We start from the raw sequence: 17831 nt of genomic DNA on the forward strand, positions 1-17831 counted from the left end.
CAGCTCTGAACAATTATGGTGAGACTTAGCTGAATTTATTAGACAAAAAGGAAAACTGAACAGAAGGGAAGAAAGCAGAGAAGAATACCATAAACATGGCACTTCTCAAACCGCTTAAAAAAAAAAAAAAAAGGAATAATAGTTACCTTTTTTTGGTTTTTTGAAAAATAGAGTCATTACTTATTTTTCTGTACTGATCTGCTAGTTTCAGTGTTTCTTTCCAGGATTATATATTATGAATCAGGTATGAAAAGGCCCTGTAGTAGCTTCTGAAGTCCTATTGAAACCCATTTGCAATAGTAAAACCTATGACATCTTACCTGTATTGTGTATGATAAAATACCAGAGATATGTTCCATGTGTGCCACTAACAAATATTACAGGTAAATTAAATTCTGGATCCTCTCTGGAAGGAGTTACATGGAAGGAAACAAAAAACATTGCAACTATATATAGCAGGGATGTAATTCACTCAGAAAGAAAATATTAGAACTTTCATTATGTTTTGACAAGTCTTACGACTCTATACATAATACAAGTCTGTCTAGTTTTCCTAAATGCCAGGTATCTGTGGGATACAATCAGAATGGGATATCCAGAGACTTTTGAAGATCCATCTAATAATAAAAATCCATCTGTATATTTAAGTAATTAAAATATAGACCTCGTTATGTTTACTGTGAGGGTAGTAAGACACTGGAGCAGGTTGCCCAGAGAAGTTGTGGATGCCCTGTTCCTAGAAGTGCTCAAAGTCAAGTTGGATGCAGCTCTGAGCAACCTGATCTAGTGGAAGGTGTCCCTGCCTGTAGAACTTAAGAGATTCCTTCCAACCCAGAATGACTCTGTGAATGTAGTATAGGAGAAGAAGGTATTATCTGTTGTTCTTTTGACTCAGGAGATCTTTTTTTCTTCCTCTGATATAGTAGCTTGCTGTCCTGCAGTGGAGGCCTTGCATACTAATCTTTACTACCTAAATATTAATAGGACTGTTTTTATTACTGAGAATTTAGAAATATAGAGACGCCAGACTTTTGGACAGACTATTCCCAGCCAGTGCACTACATAGAAAAGATATGACAATTACTGCTGGGTAATAACATTTACTTGCCTTTTTTCTCTCTTTAAAAGACTCAAAGCCGTGTTAACAATTGCTACTACACACAGCTGTTTGTGGAAAGAAAATGTTCTTTGCTGTCAAAATGGAACACAAGGACGAAATATTTCTGGCTAACAATCCTTCAATCAATATAAGAATGAGTATTTCCTCATGAAAATAAAATTTTCCTATTGTCTCTGTAATTTTTATTTGTCATCTGCAAAAACTGATACAATTCTGATTTGAACTTTTTATTCCTTTTTGTATATTTTTTATTGTAAAAACAACTTTATTTCTTATAGGAGTGTTACAGTTCTACATTTTAAGGTTACATACAGTTTTGGGGGCTTTTGTTATCTTGTATATATTTCATTTCACTAGCATGGCATGTAATGTACTTTGAGCATTCAGAGAAAAGTCAGCCATATAAACAATAGCCAAGAGTTATTTGTATGCAAAATGGGTCGTGGTGCTACTTTCTACACAGATTCTGCATTCCAGATTTCTTATTCACCGGGAGAGGGTTTAACTTGCTAGAAAATTGCATTTTTGAAAAAAAAAAAAAACAAAAGCCAAAAAAACTTTACAGGCAAGTCACTTGTTTTATTGGGATTTAGGTTCCTGCTCATAGTTTTAGACAAGGATTATGGCGCCAAGTAGGATTTACAAAAGCACAGGAATTAAACAAGGGGGATCCATAACAAGTTTCTGAGAACTGACATGACAGTTGGGCTCCTAAGTATCCACACCATTTTTGGAAACTAGATGAAGGCTCCTGAATCCCTGGTGATACGCTGTACTAAGTACTGTGCCGTGGCATGGAGCTCAAACACTAGAAGCAGTAAGGATTTGTTAGCAAAAATTCCCTTGCTCACCAGCGCTCATTACTGAACTTCTGAAACAGTTTTTTATCCCAGACAATGTCCTCATATCTCCTTCTAATGGGGATCCTCTGTATGACACTCAGTAGTGCATTCAGAGTAGATAAACTCTGAAATAGATGCTAGAAAATTCTAGCATATTTAATTAGGCCCTTTACTGGAAAAGTTTGGAGTTTGCTCTACATACAGTTAGTATATACACAACTAGGGTGGATATTTTTATGCACCAAGCATTAAATATGGTTCTGTAATCATCAGCTCTGGTAACATTTCTGCAGACCAAATGTTTATGATGGCTAATCTCTGTTTGTTGCCAAGTAACCATATGAAATGTGCTAATATAACATCTGCCATACTGGGTTTGTAGACAGAGCTTTATTTAAAGCTTGGCACATTAAATGGACAATATGTGTCAGATATTATTGTTCTCAGGCATGTTCTTCTCTCTCTCCTTACATGGACTGTGTAACTTATTTTTTGCCTCTCATGTCCTATGGTAGATTTCGATTTCCTACCATGTTACCAACCAGAAAAGGTATGGAAACAAAAAGCTGCACAGCTGAGACTTCAGACAATATTTGTATAGAGATAATGCAAACCTGAAGTCTTCTGTGCCAGAGTGCCTGCTGTTGTAATGGAAGGATCTGTATGCACAGTATAGAACCAGACACAACATCTGTATGATAAACTTTGGAGCTCTGCAATGCAATCTGTATGGCACATCCCCCATCCCACCTTCTGCACAGACACTAAATAGGATGCCTGGGGAATTCTCCAGGCTTTCTAAACCTGATTTAAAAAATATTTGATAAAAATTATATAACAAGTGAAGACCTGCTAGAGATATTTTAGTCCAATCATCTGCTTGCACTAGGATCAGAGAGGGCAGGCTGCTGAGATTTATGTCCAGTTGTGTTTTAAATCTCCAGTGATGGAGTCAATAAAGTATCTTTGGGCAACCTGTTCCTGTGGGTGACCACCTGTGAAGAGAATAACGTTTTTCTTATGTTTAAGTGGAATTTCCTGGGGTTTTTCTTATCCTGTCCCTTACCCTGAGAATAGCATGATTCTGTTATCTTGGCTTGAACCATGATGGTTTTTTAGACATGGACATGATCCCTCTGAGGGGTCTCTTCTCCAGGTTGAGCAGTCTCAGCTGTCTTGGTCTCTTCTTGTCAGAAATACTCCAATCCCCTAGTCATCCCTGCAGCCCTTCACTGCCCTTATCCCTCTATATCTCCATATCCCTCTTGTGTTGGAAAGTCCACAGCCAGGCCCAGCACTCCAGATGTGTCTCATCACAGCTGAGAAAAGGAATCACCTTCAACCTGCTGGCCATGCTTGATGCAGCCCAGGGCACTGCTGGTCTTCACTGCTGCAAGAGCACAGTGCTGGCTCAAGGCTAACTTGTGTTCTATGAATCCAAGCTCCTTCCATTCCAATCTGACTTTCAGCTGCTCAGCTCCAGGCATGTATTAAAGTTTGGGATTATTGCTCACCTGGGACAGGATTTGCCAAGTCACCTTGTTGATCTTCATGAGGTTCCTGACAGAGTGAGACCATTTCTCCAGCCTGTCAAGGTCCCCCTGAGTGGCAGCAGCCCTGTTGGGCATCAACCATTCTTCCCAGTTTAGGGTCCCATTATCCCGATCACTAAAGAAGTGCTGAACCAGCACTAATCTTTGTGCTACAGGCTGCCCCAAAAGCTTTGTGCTGCTTGTTACACCCCTTTTAGTCCAGCAGTTCACTCAGTTTTCAACCCATCTCCCTACTCACACACAAAATCCATTGGGTTTGTCAGTGAGACAAAAGCCTTTCTTAAGTAAAGCTGAACAGCATCAGCTGGTGTCTGCAGGTCCACTGAGCCCAAAGTCTCATCCCTGAAGGCTATCAGGTGGGTTAAGCACAATTTTATCTTTGTAAATTCATACTGACTATTCTCAATCATCATCTTGTTCTTAATAATCTTGGCAATGGTTTTCAGGACTATTTGTTCCATCATCTTCTTAGGGATTAATGCAAGGCTGGCCAGCCTATGCTGCCAAGATCCTCCTTCTAACCCTCCTTGAAGATTAAGAGTGATATTTGCTTTCTTACAGTACAAATTCTCTCAACTTAAAAGCAAAACCCTTGTCTCAGTGGAGTAGATTTTAAAAAAAATTGTCTGAGAGGACAGAAAAAAACACGTACACTCAATGAAAAGTACAGAAAAGAAAATAAAAAGTCTTCTCATTGTTCATGAAAGTTGATTTTTTTCAGTTTTTAGGTCACAAGACATGATAGTATGTCCAAATTCCTGGCAGAGCAAAGACAGCTTCAGAAGATTAAATCATTAAAATTACTTGGAGAAAAAAGTAATTGTTCTAATCTTACAAGTCTAAGTCAGAAATCGAGCAGAGAGAATGAGAGCAGGTCACCTTTTAAATCAGATGATCTTTAAATGGAGCAACAGAATTAAAAAGTTGAATACAAATCCTGAAAGAGAAAATTCTATGAAATATGTAAAATCTTTAATTGCAAGGCAGTTAAATGTCAGTTCACTGGAAGACTTGAAGTGGTCAGGGTTCATGGGGTCCTCTTGTCTTTGCAAGGCCTCCTCAGAGGCTGAGAAATACTTTGAAATGTCAGCATTATCAGAAGATTTATATTAGATTTAATTATATTAAAAATTATCTAGAATTTGTCTTCAATAGGTCATGAAAGAATAATAAAAGCAAGGCAGGAACAAGTTTCCCAATATTACCATACATTTCCTAAAATCACTGTTCTACTGATGCTACCTTCAATGGGGTACTTTAAATTGTGGCTGAAAAATCTTCCTGGCAGAAAAAGACCTGGAGATGCTGAACATGAGCCAGGTGTGCCCAGGGTCCAGGAAGGCCAATGGCACCTGGCCAGGATCAGCAATGGTGTGGCAGCAGGACCAGGGCTGGGATTGCCACCCTGTACTTGGTGCTGGTGAGGCCACACCTCAAATCCTGTGTCCAGTTTTGGGCACCTCACTACAAGAAAGGCATTGAGGGGCTGGAGAGGGTCCACAAAACAGGGATTGGAGCAGGAGGTGCTTAAAAGACCAGTAGATGTGGCACTTGGGGGACATGGTTTATTGGCTTGGACAGTGCTGGGTTAGCAGCTGGACTTGATGATCTTGAAGGACTTTTCCAGGTTTCTTTATGATTCAAATTATTCTAAAACACACTCCATTTCCTTGGGTTTGAAATCTAAATTTAAGATGGGGAATGCAAATAATAGGGAAAAAAAAGGAAAAAAAATGGAAATTATTGCTGAATTTCAGGGGGGAATTTTAATAATTATGAAAATATTGAGGACAAGAAATAATAGTAAATACTTAAATCCTGTGAAAGGTGTGAAGGTGGGCTGAACAAGAAAATGTAGGTATCACTGAATATTGGACTGTATAAATGAGAGATTCTCTGTGTCATCTGGAAAGACTGATAGACTAATTGTTAAAAAATGTGTATTTTTTTAGTCACAGAAGATAAAACCTTATGATACTTCCATCCCCATATTTTCTGTTTTAACCTAGAGATAAAAGGAAGTAGAACGGGTTAAGGTAACAATATAAGAAGGCAGTCTAGTATGATATGCTGAGAAATTTAAATAGTGTGTTGCAGAATGCTAGCTTGATGATAATATATTAGTCTGGCTTTTCTTATAGGTTTTCCTAAATCATTATTATTTATATAGCTGTTTTGCTTCATGAATATGACATTTTCAGGTAGCCTCGTTGTTAAGAGCACGGCGTGTGTTTCTATTTGTTTCACAAGCCTTACACAAGAGTTATAAACACACCATTTCCCTAAAGACTCTTATAAACAAAGGCATGAGCTAACACGTAGATACAGGAGCAGCTTAGAACCTGACAGGTTCTAACTGCATTGCTGCTGAATGACGTGCTGGTGAGCTGCTTCATTAAACTGAAACATCAGAACATCTGCTGGTGGAAATGCTCCTGGCTACATCATTTAATTGTTTTGTTAACAAGAAATTTTATTTTCAATAAGTGCACTGACAATATACAATCTGAATTTTTGTATCAACAACATTCCTTTTTTCCCCCAGATAATCTGGTATCTCTAAGACTCAATTGCAATGAAAAATTTAACAGACCATTCAGACATGACATCCTATTCATAAATCTACATAAGAAATCTCATTTCCATTATCTTGTTTTAGGAATCAGTTTTGTACAAAAGCAGAGGTGTAGTGTAGAGAAACTTTAGGCAAGAGAGAAAAAAAATATTTCGCATATTTCAGATACTTTAACATTTATAATTGGCTTTTTGTATTATGGGTCTCTTGTTTGTTTGTTTGTTTGTTTGTTTTTGTTTGTTTGTTTTGTGGGACACAGGGAATCCTGTCACTATAATTTTAAAAAAAATTAGAATCAAAGCTTTGTTTTATTCCTTCCCTTCTTCTTTATAAGATCAATATATAAATCCTAAATCGGCCACACAGAAAGAGACCAAGAGCCTATCAAGAAGTTAGGCTGATATTTCACTCAGTAGTTAACTACATATACTCTTTTGTTCTTTTGCATTTTAAGACTGCATTCACATCTGCCATGGAAGCATTTGACTATGTGTACTTTTTCCATGGAGATGATCTCTGGGAAATGTCACTGTGTGTTCAAGAAAACTAACATCTCCTCTGAAGTCATAGGGGCAGCACAAGTGCCACATCAGATTCAATTAGACATGAGCAGATAATGAAAAGCCCAACATCTGGCTGCATTTGCTTTTCTCCAGTATTCAGTGTGTTGTTAATCTCAGGGGACTTACAGGCTTAAAACATTTTAAAAGCCTTCTTGGAAATATTCTTCACATCTTTCAGATTTCCTTTTAGCAATGTCTCTTCTCAATATGCATCATGAAAACTTTTGCAACCTCTTTATTGAATACAGGTTTAGCTGTTTCTGCACTTTCTTTTAGGAAGGGCTGGTATTCTATTCAAAGCACTATAAAGGTTTTTTTTAAAAAAAAAAATTCTTATTGAAAAAGAATTAGAGATTATAGCCAGTTTGGGAAAAAAACATCAGAAGAAATTATTAGGTGTGAAAAATAAAAACCATTTTCATTTATATGCCCAAAGCTGTAGGGGTGGCAAATTGTTGTTTTGTTGTTTTTGGGGTTTTTAATATGTGGTTAGTAGAAGACAATGTGAATGACAAACTGAAAGGGGAAACATTTTTGTCTTGCAATGCAAGATTCATGGGAACATTTCAGAAGATAAAAGCTGATCTTCAGTCAGTCATAGTGGAAACTAAGTCACATTAGACAGCTCCTTTCCTGTCATATGCCTGTGGCTTCTCACACATATCTTCAATATACTTATATACATCTGCCCTCGGTTTGAATTGCTTGATTCAGCATTCACACAGTGGGGCAGAATATTTTTGCAGGGCTGCTGTGCAATTCATGGCATATGTGACTTTAAAAGATGCCCTTGTGAATGAAAACTAATATGAATGTAACTGAGAGTGGAGATTTAAGGTTGTTAGAAGTCTCAACCAGGTATAAAGAATTCCCATCTTATGAAAGACCTTGCCATATATTTAGTTTTTAAAAGGCATTGATCTCCCTATTGGTAGATCTCAATACATAGGGTTATACCTAGGTAAAGAGAAATAAGGAAAAAATAGCATTCCAGCATTGCGCTACTTTTTTTTCTCAGCTCACATTTACTCTGAGGAATCTGAGTTCTCAGTGAGTATCCATCTGGACAAAGATTGTGTAGATCAATGTTTCAAGACTGCAGCTTCAAGCTGCACATAATTAATTTTATTGCAATCTACTGTAGACTAGTGCTACTGCATTTTCTTTTACAGACATTTCTTTAAAACAAAGAAATCAAACATAAAAGTATACAACAGAATTTTTCAAGGTACTGCAAATTATCAGTGGGAACACTGTAGTTTTTCCTTCTATTCTTTTAATTACTTATGATTCCTGAATATGGCCATCAATGTCAACTTTTCATAAATGCTGGCTTTCCAACAACAGTGCTTTATTTTCAGAGACCTCTCATGACACTTTCACATAGCAATCTAAACCCAAATCCATTGTTTTAATCTAGGTTCAAACCTTCTCCACTGATTTTGGCATAAGATAATCATGTTTGACAGTGCTTGAATAAAGGTTCAGATGAGGTAGTTGGAAGTTGGAAGGGTGAGTGCACCCTGTGCAGGACAACTCTGAGAGTGTGTGGAGCAGGCAGCAGTGCCAAGCACTGCCACAGAATTATAGAATGGTTTGGGTTGGCAGGGACTTCAGACATTATCTGGTTTCAATCCTTCTGCCATGGACAGGGTCACCTTCCACTAGACCAGGTTGCTCAGGGCCCCATCCATCCTGGCCTTGAATACTTCCAGAGGCATCCCCAGCTTCCATGGGCAACTTGTTCAGCTTTATAGTCAGTCAGACCTCCTCTATGCTCTCCTCAGTTATGCCTCCTCTGACAGAAGTACCTTGTCTTCACAACAATCTGCCTATGAAAAAATTGGCAAAACAAATAGAGGAGAAAAAGAAACACAAGCTCAGAAAATTAGCAAGAAAATAAATGCGAATGAGGAATTCTCTTAAGTTTCTAACCACAAACCAGGAGATGGAATCTTTTTGAACTGTGGGTTGAATTCAAAGAAACAGCTCAGACTTCATGAAAAGAACTCCATGTCTCTGATGTCCTTTGATTTCTAAGTGTAGGAATATTTTCCCTTTGCATAGCAATGGATTCTTCCCCCTGTTTAATCCTGTGCTATAGTTACAATATTTCCAGGGACAGGTCAGTCTTTTTTTTTTCAAAAAATGGTCTGAGTTAATAAACATAAAAGGTTTAATGTCATTGAATTATCTTAAATCTCAGAAAGATCAGAAGTATTTTCATCCTCAAAATGTAGTTTTTACTTCAATAAAACATTTGAACCAGAAATGTTCTAAAATATATATAACTCAGACTAGACAAGTTAGGCAACTATTCCTGTGAATTTTTGCCTGGAATGAAATGTCCAGACAATAAACTGGCTTTCTGATTTGCAGAAAATTCCACAAAACCCTGTCTTTCTCTATGAAATTAAAACCTTTTGCAGTTATTTTCAGGGGAGAATCCCAGAGCATTTCATAAAAGAAACATAAACCTAGATCCTCGGAATTATAATTTTTCTATTATAAAGCTCGTGCATTTTGAGGCAGCTCCATTTTGATGTCCAGATTAGTGCTATTTTAATACACAGGTTGAATTAAAATTTCCTCATTGTATGTGTTAAAATCTAACAGTTGGCTGTCTCTCCAAATAACAGTGTTTTGCACAGAGCAAATGTATGTATGTATCATGTGACCACATTCATCTAAAGCTAAAGCAGCAGCGTAGGAAGAGAAGTATGGAAGTCAGTGGCTGATGTAAAAATATTCTTTTCTGGCCAGTTTCCAGCAGGGTGACTGATTGTGGTGGCTCTCACTCTCATTACCACAAGACAAATTGTTCAATATATTTTAAATGTGCATCAAATCTGATAGACGTGGAATGTGAATTTAGTCACTTTTTCTCTGAGCAGGATCAATATGTCTGCAGCTGACTGGTATCTCTGAAGCTGTATATTAATTTTTAATAAATCTTCAGAATTGGTTACTTCACCTTTTATTTTTTTTAACTTTAGTTTACTTCCAAGTTTGACACATATTTGTTTTCAAACCATTTATCAATGATGGTTCAGAAGTCAAACATAAGATGAACTGTAAACTTGATTTATGATCAAACAGCCTTCCTTTAAAAGGCACTGCCCTATCAATCCCCATTGATTTTAAAGAGGAATATACCAATTTTGATTAACTATGTCTGGGAAAATGTTCTTGACTCTTAAGTGGGGAGGGGGTGAAAAACAAAAGAAAAAAGAAATTAAGGGAAGAGAAAGAAAAAAACAAGAAGGAGGAAGGGAGAAGTGAATCCATGCATCAGTAGATATTCAAGAACTAAGATTCTTGCCAGGAGACTTGAGAATTCCCTCATGCAAGAATAGGAATCCGAGCACTCTGTTCCTCTTTTGTGATAGCCATGTTGATAAGTATTGCCTGGTGGGAAGAGGATCTTCTCTTTATATTTTTAAACATATTCAGAAGAATTTTTTGTTCTTTTCATACAGTAAAGAACAGGAAGTGCTTTTAAATCGTGGATATTTTTGTAGGACATGAAAATTATTGCCTTTCTGCACCTATTTATAGAATAAAAGAATAAAAGGTATTGAACTTATTTAAGAGACCAGATGTAGTTGTGGGTTTTATAAATTTTGTTGGTTCTTGCTATTTAGTAAAAGTTTAGGAAGAAAAGATTAAATTAAGCTTTTGCTGTTCAATTTAGTAGACAATTGGGGCTCAACATATCTATCTAAAAATAATATTGATTTTGCATAGCCTTTCACATGGCCTAGTAAAGAAGTCATGATTTTAAGCATATGAAAAAGCTTATAGAAGACACATAGGTCTACTCCAGAGTTTGTAAACTAAATGAGGATTGCAGTAACTCTGTGTTGTCCATTAATGTTGCTATCTGTGAAGAGTGCACACTTGAGAGATATAGAGAGAAACAGAGAAATTCCCACCCCTGCATCAGTCCACTGGGATTAATATGTCAGAACGTACTTGCATACATTTTTAGGCTAAGAAATGGATCAAATAACAGACACTAAAGGTCCTGATTGACTGGGGAAAAGTTTCAGATCACCTTGGAATATTTGATATTTTAAGCACATATAATTAATAAAACCCTTTTCCTTGCCTACATGACTCATATTCACAGTATTTGCCTACAATCTAAAGCTCTGAAATGAAGAGTACCCAAAGATACTTTTACTTTTCTGGACAGGTGAAGGAGTTGGCTCTGGGAAATGTGATTGCTTATAGGACAGATATACAACAGTGTGAGTTTGGTAGACATCTAAAGGAATGCAATGCTGGGATACTTTCCCCAGTTTAGAGTTTTTAGTGTTGCATTGTCTCACTAAATATTAGCTCTTACTGGCTACAAACATTGGTAACCCTACCTTTAACATAAGCATTTGATACAATTAACTTCTGTTGTATCTTTGTTTTACTATTGATTGGGGGGGGGGGGGGGGGGGGGAGATGTACTCCTGGGGGATGGGACAGAGTGCACTCTCAGGAAAATGGGAGGAATGGGTGACAAAGTAGAGAACAGAAATGCTCCTTCAAGAAGCCTTGAAAATTGGAGAAAATCATGGAGCCTAAAAAAGGCAAAGGCAATGTCTTGGTCTAGAAGTGGAATAATCCTGTGCGGCAGAACAGAACCTAGGAATGACTGGGTAGGGAAAAGTTTACATGAATGGTCATCCCAGGTGCACAATAAGTTGAGCGTGAGTTGGTGAAGTCCAACTGCACAGCTCTTCAGAAGAATTTAGGCAGCATGTCCAGGAGGGTGATCCTCCCCAGTTCTGTAGTGTCTGTGTGGCCACACTTGGGACACTGAGAAATTTTCAGGTCTTTGCTGTTCAAAAAAACAGATGTACTGAACCAAGTCCAGTGCAGGGCCACTGGGTGGTTGGCAGCTGGAACACCCAAAGTGGTGAAATCTTCATCCACAGAGATGTTCAAAACGTGACTGGATGAGGTTCTGACAACCTGCTCTAATGGACCCGCTTCCGACAGGAGGTTGGATCACTGATCACTTGGCTTCCAAAGGATCCTTCCAGCCTACATGCTCCTGTGATTCTCATGCATCTGTTATGTGACTAATATATTATTTTCAGTAACATTTTATTTGTTAAATTATATCTTAAATCTCACAAATTTTGGGCATAAATTCTATACTGTTGAAGGATGGTTTGTCTCAATGCATCCTGGGCCTGTTCATTTAAAAGTAGAAAGCTTCTTAGAGAGCTGAGACACAAGATCATAAAAGTAATGTTGATTTTTGCTTAAACTGATAAAAATGCTGGTTTCCAATCTACTTACTCATTGCATTCAGATTAACTCCACAAGTTACTATATCTTTACTTACAATGAGGGAACTTTACTCACAGTTTCAAAACAGATTTAGAACAACAGTGACTCAGAAGACAGTATTTGATGAATAGCAATTGAGTTGATAATGACAGAACTGCAAAAATTAAATTTGAATTCATAGTGGATGTTTAAAAAAAAGGCAATATGATGATGAATTACGAGCCATTACAGAGAAGTAAAGAAATGGGAATGACTAATTTTACAGTTTAAGAAGAAAATATATTTTGAATCCTTTTCCTTTCCACCCACTTCATCCTTTAAGGAAAAAAAAAAGAAGAAGAAAAAAAAGAGAGAGGGAGACAAAAAGAGATAAAAAGAATTAACATCGGTGTGAAGAAAAGTAGCAAACCAGAGATTATGACAAAAATCTTTCAGCTCTCTCCAAAGCCTGTAGCGCAGAATGATTTCCCATAGAGACTCAGAGCTGTAAGAATGAACTGAGAGAAGGTTTGTGGACTAAGTATGCATCTTTTACCACTCCACTGAATTTTGACTCATTGCTGGGTCTGATGGGTTAACACCTCTAATACTGAGTGGGTTTATGCTTTTATCATATAAAGAATAATCTCTGTAAAGCAGAAATATGAGTTGATAATAGTTCTATTCTGTCATTGTTGCAAAGTCGAAATTAATGCTGTGCTTTTTAAAGAACATTGATAAATTACTAAAAGACCAGAGGAAACATAGTGAAGAGAATGCAGCTAAACTTCTCCTGCTCTTCCACTGACAGGAGATGAATCTGTTTAGTAGATCAAGCCCATACACATATGGGTATGTGTGTGTGTCAGTAGGAAAAGAAACATTGATTTTGACAAGTTGAAGGGAACAAATATTCTAGAGCTATATCAAAATGTCAAATGTATTTTAAATCTGTGACAGCCCATAATCTATGTTAAAAACTGAAGTTTGAATTGATGTTGAAAAGCAGAATATCAAAATGTTGCAGGTGACTAGAAAAGTTGGAAATTTCCCATGAATATTTACTATCAGTATTAAAGGGGAAAAAAAGATCTTTTTTTTTTTTTTCAATATGGCAAGTACTCATCTGTCAGACATAGTAAAGAGTACACTTGCTAACAACAAAAGTAGTAATAATCAATGTCACTTCTACAAATTAAGTAGACAGATGTTATATTTAGTAGAATAGCATGGTTTATATACCTGCATGGTTTGAACACACCTCAACAACCTTCAGAAGACTTTTTACCACTACAAAACCCTTTCTATTCCATTGTTGCATAAGTCTATTAATATTATTTCAGGGTAGACCAAAAGGGAAAAGGGAAACCATAATATTAGGAACCTTGACATTATTTTATTGCATCCATGCCTTGGATTTTGAAAACTTGGTCTTTTTCTAGTACTCTGCTTTACAGAGTTTCAGTGTTGGTACTATATTTTCAAATTAAAAAATTCATATTCTATTCTATTCTATTCTGGATTTTGAAAACTTGGTCTTTTTCTAGTACTCTGCTTTACAAAGTTTCAGTGTTGGAAATATATTTTCAAATAAAAAAATTCATAAAATATTCGAAATTGTTTTACAGTAACTTAGTCTATGTTTCCTGTCTTTTAATGACTATACCTTATAGAAAAGAAATTCAGTATCACAGATAACTATAAAATTCTGGATAATAATTACAAAAAGAGAAAATTGCAATGTCAATGCATTTTTTGGTTTTATAAGGGGTTTTTTTTGGTTGGTTGGTTGATTTGGGGGTTTTCAATTTTTGCTGTTGTTTTGGTTTTGTTGCTTTGTTATTTGTTGGGGGGTTTTTTTGGGTTTTGGTTGTTTGTTTTGTTTTTTTGTTTTTTTTTTTCTTTTTTGGTGGGAGTTTCAAGAGATTACTTATTTTAATACAAGAGCCCTTAATTTTGGAGCTATATTTACTGTCTAAGCAAAAACATTTACAGCTACTGAAGGCATGACCATTATTGAAACAAAAGAAAAACCAAAGCCTTTTTGAAATGATAGGTATAAAGCCAAGTCTTAGGCTACCCAATAATAATCAGAACACTACATATGTGAATTTCTTTCTTTTCTAGCACCACTAACAGATAAACCACCAAAGCTTTTACACCCCTTGGAGAGTAAGCTAACAGTTCAGGAGACCCAGTTAGGTAAGTAGAAAATATAACCTCTGTTCAGATTTTATGAAGGAATTTGATGTGCTAATGTATGTATGGTAATGATATGCCATGTTGACATTAATAATTTAATTTAAATTTTTAATTTAAAAATTGAAATTGAAAATGTTTACTCAACATTAAACAAATGCTGATTCCATGCAGAGATGTATGATATATCACCTACAAGATTATTGCTCACAAAAAAAAATCTTAATAATTAATGCTGAATGCCAAGTCTTTGGTTACTGATACTAGGTTTTATCATGCTGAAAGTCAATAGTTACAAGAGTATCTGAACTTTTCTTTCTAAACTTTCCTTTTTCTCTATGTTTATACATACTTACTGTGGGATTCATTGGGATATTGTGATTTAAGTTCTAATTGGAAGACTGTGCTTTGTTGGCTGCTTACAGAATTGCAAAGATATTCCATAATTACAAAGGTTGTGCTGGGCAAATCATCCAGCAAACAGTAGTGTTATCATAATGGCATCTGATAATTCTGAATGCATGGATATTTATGTATAGATGAATGAAGATAAATTGATGCATGAAGAAAGCATTTAGTTTCACTTTTTCTAGTCCAGTAGATGGTGGGTATGATTGGTCACTTTAGTGTCCTACTGCTGCAGAGGTAATGAAGGCTCCAAAACTGAGTGCATGAGTTACTAGATTTTGCAGGATGTAGCGATTTATCTCTTTTGTGGATTGGCAATGAGGGCAACTTGTAAGAAACAAACAGTATGTTACTCTGGAATTATGCCTTGGTGTCAGAACAGTAACCTATTGATAGATTTTCATGTGTGCTGGCTAAAGGAGAAAATGGAAACCAATCTGGTAGAAACAAATCTTGTAGTAATATATATATATAAATGTCACAGAAAAAAAGATACTGCAAGTAAAGCACAGTACATTCTGCAACACAACATCAGAAAAAGCAGAAGGCTTGCAAAATAATTCTGACAGTCATTGGCAGAGCATTTTATGGTGATTACCAGCTAACGGCTAATAGTGACCAGAGAATAACTCATATTTTCTTTGATATTAATAAACCATTACTTTCAATTACTCAAGCTATCCAGGTAAATTTCTGATATGCTGATATAAAGGTTTTATAATAAACTATTATATAGAACAGGAGACATGTAGCATGTTTCTTTCTGGAGCTATTTTCTATTGATCTGAATTGATAATGTTTCTGATACACTGACTCAGAAAATCTTTCCTGTATGACACTCCTAAATAATTTTCTATTGTTTGAACACAAGGCTGGGGAACAGAGAACAAAGTGACTGCACATTTGTTCTTTAACTGATGTTGCTTACTGAGATATTTTTGATGAATAAAAAAACCACCAAAACCAAAAGGCAGAACCTTTCTGGGCTTTGATGTTGTCCTGCTAAATATACTGTATGGTGAGACTAATTCAAGAAGAGTGTAATTATTAACAGCTAGCTAAAGGCTTTTTGTCTATGTGTTTTTTAATTAATTTCAGTTTTAATTTCTCATGGTTCTAAGAAACATATCAAATAATTTGAAAAGAGCTGGGTTTGAAAAAGACACATTTCAGAAAATTAAATAGCTGTTGGTGAATATAAGAGTTAACTTGGAAATGTCACTTTCAGACACAGATGGGAAAGTCTGACCATAAATTAATGTGAAGTTACAGTACTTATATCAAGGAGCTCCAAGACAATATTAATTTGTTGTTTAAAAGCCTGTGAAAAACCTGTGAGAACTGGAACCAGTGAAAAAAAAAAATGATAGTTCCCTAACATGAAAACTGTTTTTCTGCTCTTAGATTTAATGCCTTGGTCCTGCTGGATAACCTTTGAAAGGTCTATGTTTCCCTGAGGAAAGCCAGTATTCATTTCTGGGGGTCAGTTCATACCATGCAAAAGATGCAGAATATTTTAGTGTTGGAATAATGCCAAGGTTCATTTAGACAGCTGTTGAAGCCAGGAGAGTCCTGCTCAGCTGAGACTTGGGGTGGCCACATTTTGTAGCCAGTTTAGACACTGCCAGAAAATGTATTTGGGATGGTGTGCTTGACCCTTGCTTGGAAAATAAAAGTGTTGGTGGATGTTGGAGAATTGGAATGGGTGGTATTCCCATTGCTTGGAGCAGTCCAGGATTTTTCTAGCAGGTCACCAGTTGCTGGGGAGCTGGGGCAATCCCTGCTCTCCTCCCACATTTCTGTCCTTCTCATCTTGCAGTCCTCCAGCTGGAGTTGGAAATGAAAGAGGTTACGTGCATCAGAGGATGTTCTGGGAGATCATACCTACCTTACAGGGATGTGTGGAGCTCCAGGTGCATATGATGTACTGAAAAGTCTGTAGTGGTGGTTTGCCTCCAAATCTTCCCCTGCTGGCAGGCCCCTGTGGAGCAGTGCTGGGCACATTTCTGAGGAAGACCACAGTAATACCAGTGAATTTCTGTTGAAAGAGCTACTGGAATTCAGTTCTTAGACAAGACAACTCCATGCAGTGTCAAAATCAAGGTGTAGCTAAGTCCCAAGACATATCTTATTCATTTGGCTCCAGTACTGCAGGGTTACAGGTATATGAGACAGAGTGGTTTCTTCTGGCAGTTAAAACTAATGTCATGGGACCACAAACCTACTGTGTTTTTTGGCTTCCATAAAACAACACCAGACCAGGATGTGACTGCAGGAGGGTGTTTCTCTGAGAGGTGACTGATATGGCATAAGTCAGACTTGCTGAGGCAGAAGGTGAGAAACAGGAGCTGGAGAATCTGCAGAGCTCAATCCTAGGAGCCCCCATCATGCTCAAGTCACCCACAGCTGCTGGAGGAAAAGGTGTCGTGCTATTCAGCTGGTATTTGGGAGCACGGTGTTAAGCATGGCTTCAACCAGCAACTTTAGAGGGTCACAGGTATCTTGATATCTCATCAGAAATATCTTTTCGTTACACTGAATAGTAACCAGAAATGCCTGAGATAGAAGCACAGGATAAAAAATGAAGGAGAATTTCTCAAAGGTTTCTCATTAAAAATAGCATGGGTGAACTAAGGAAAGAAGTACAAAAAACCTAGATGAGAAAAGAAAGATTAGATTCTAGATTAGTTTCTGGACTTTGTGGTTTTTTGTTTGTTGCTTCACTTCCAATTTTGCAATCAATTACATAATCCTGTTGCAACAACAAAAAAATGCTAATTACTTTTAAGCTTTTCTCCTGTCAAAAGGGCTTTTTGGTAGATATGTGACCCCACTATAAACTACTTCTCTGGAAGCATTATCTCCAGATAAAATATTGTGTTAAATACAGTCTTCAAAAAATTGTGTCCTCAAAGCTTGGAGCTGAAAGAAGAGGAAGATTGTTTTCAGCTCTGAGTGCTGTGGCAGCAGCACAGGCCTGGGAGAGAAAAGCTGGCAATAAACAGGAGGCCAGGGGAGCCAAGGCATGGGAATGAGGAACACAATGACCAAGGAACTGCATTCCACAATATTCTTCTTCTTACCTTCAATGTGCTAACAACAAAATCAAGTGTACAAATCCCTGAAAACGTAAGACCCCTTTGTAATAATGAAAACACAAACCTGAAAACACAAACGCAGACCTGTTGAGGAAGGAATTAATTAAATTGTTCCTTATATATCATAAATCCTAAAACTTTGGATAACCGTATTTTTAATTATAGAGTCATGCAGGTGTAATGTATTTATGATAGAAAA

At 36.8% G+C, this 17831-nt stretch overlaps 1 protein-coding gene across 1 annotated transcript in view; it reads left to right on the top strand.

Moving 5' to 3' along the window:
• Nucleotides 1-17831, top strand: part of IL1RAPL1 (interleukin 1 receptor accessory protein like 1) — a 595893-nt gene that overhangs the window by 419682 nt on the left and 158380 nt on the right. Inside the window, exon 5 of the mRNA XM_062515161.1 lies at nucleotides 14055-14129. Within this exon, the coding sequence (XP_062371145.1) occupies nucleotides 14055-14129 (75 nt within the window). The remainder of the gene's footprint in view (nucleotides 1-14054; nucleotides 14130-17831) is intronic.

This window comes from Cinclus cinclus, chromosome 2 (assembly GCF_963662255.1).
Source record: "Cinclus cinclus chromosome 2, bCinCin1.1, whole genome shotgun sequence".
In the NCBI taxonomy this organism is placed as follows: domain Eukaryota; kingdom Metazoa; phylum Chordata; class Aves; order Passeriformes; family Cinclidae; genus Cinclus; species Cinclus cinclus.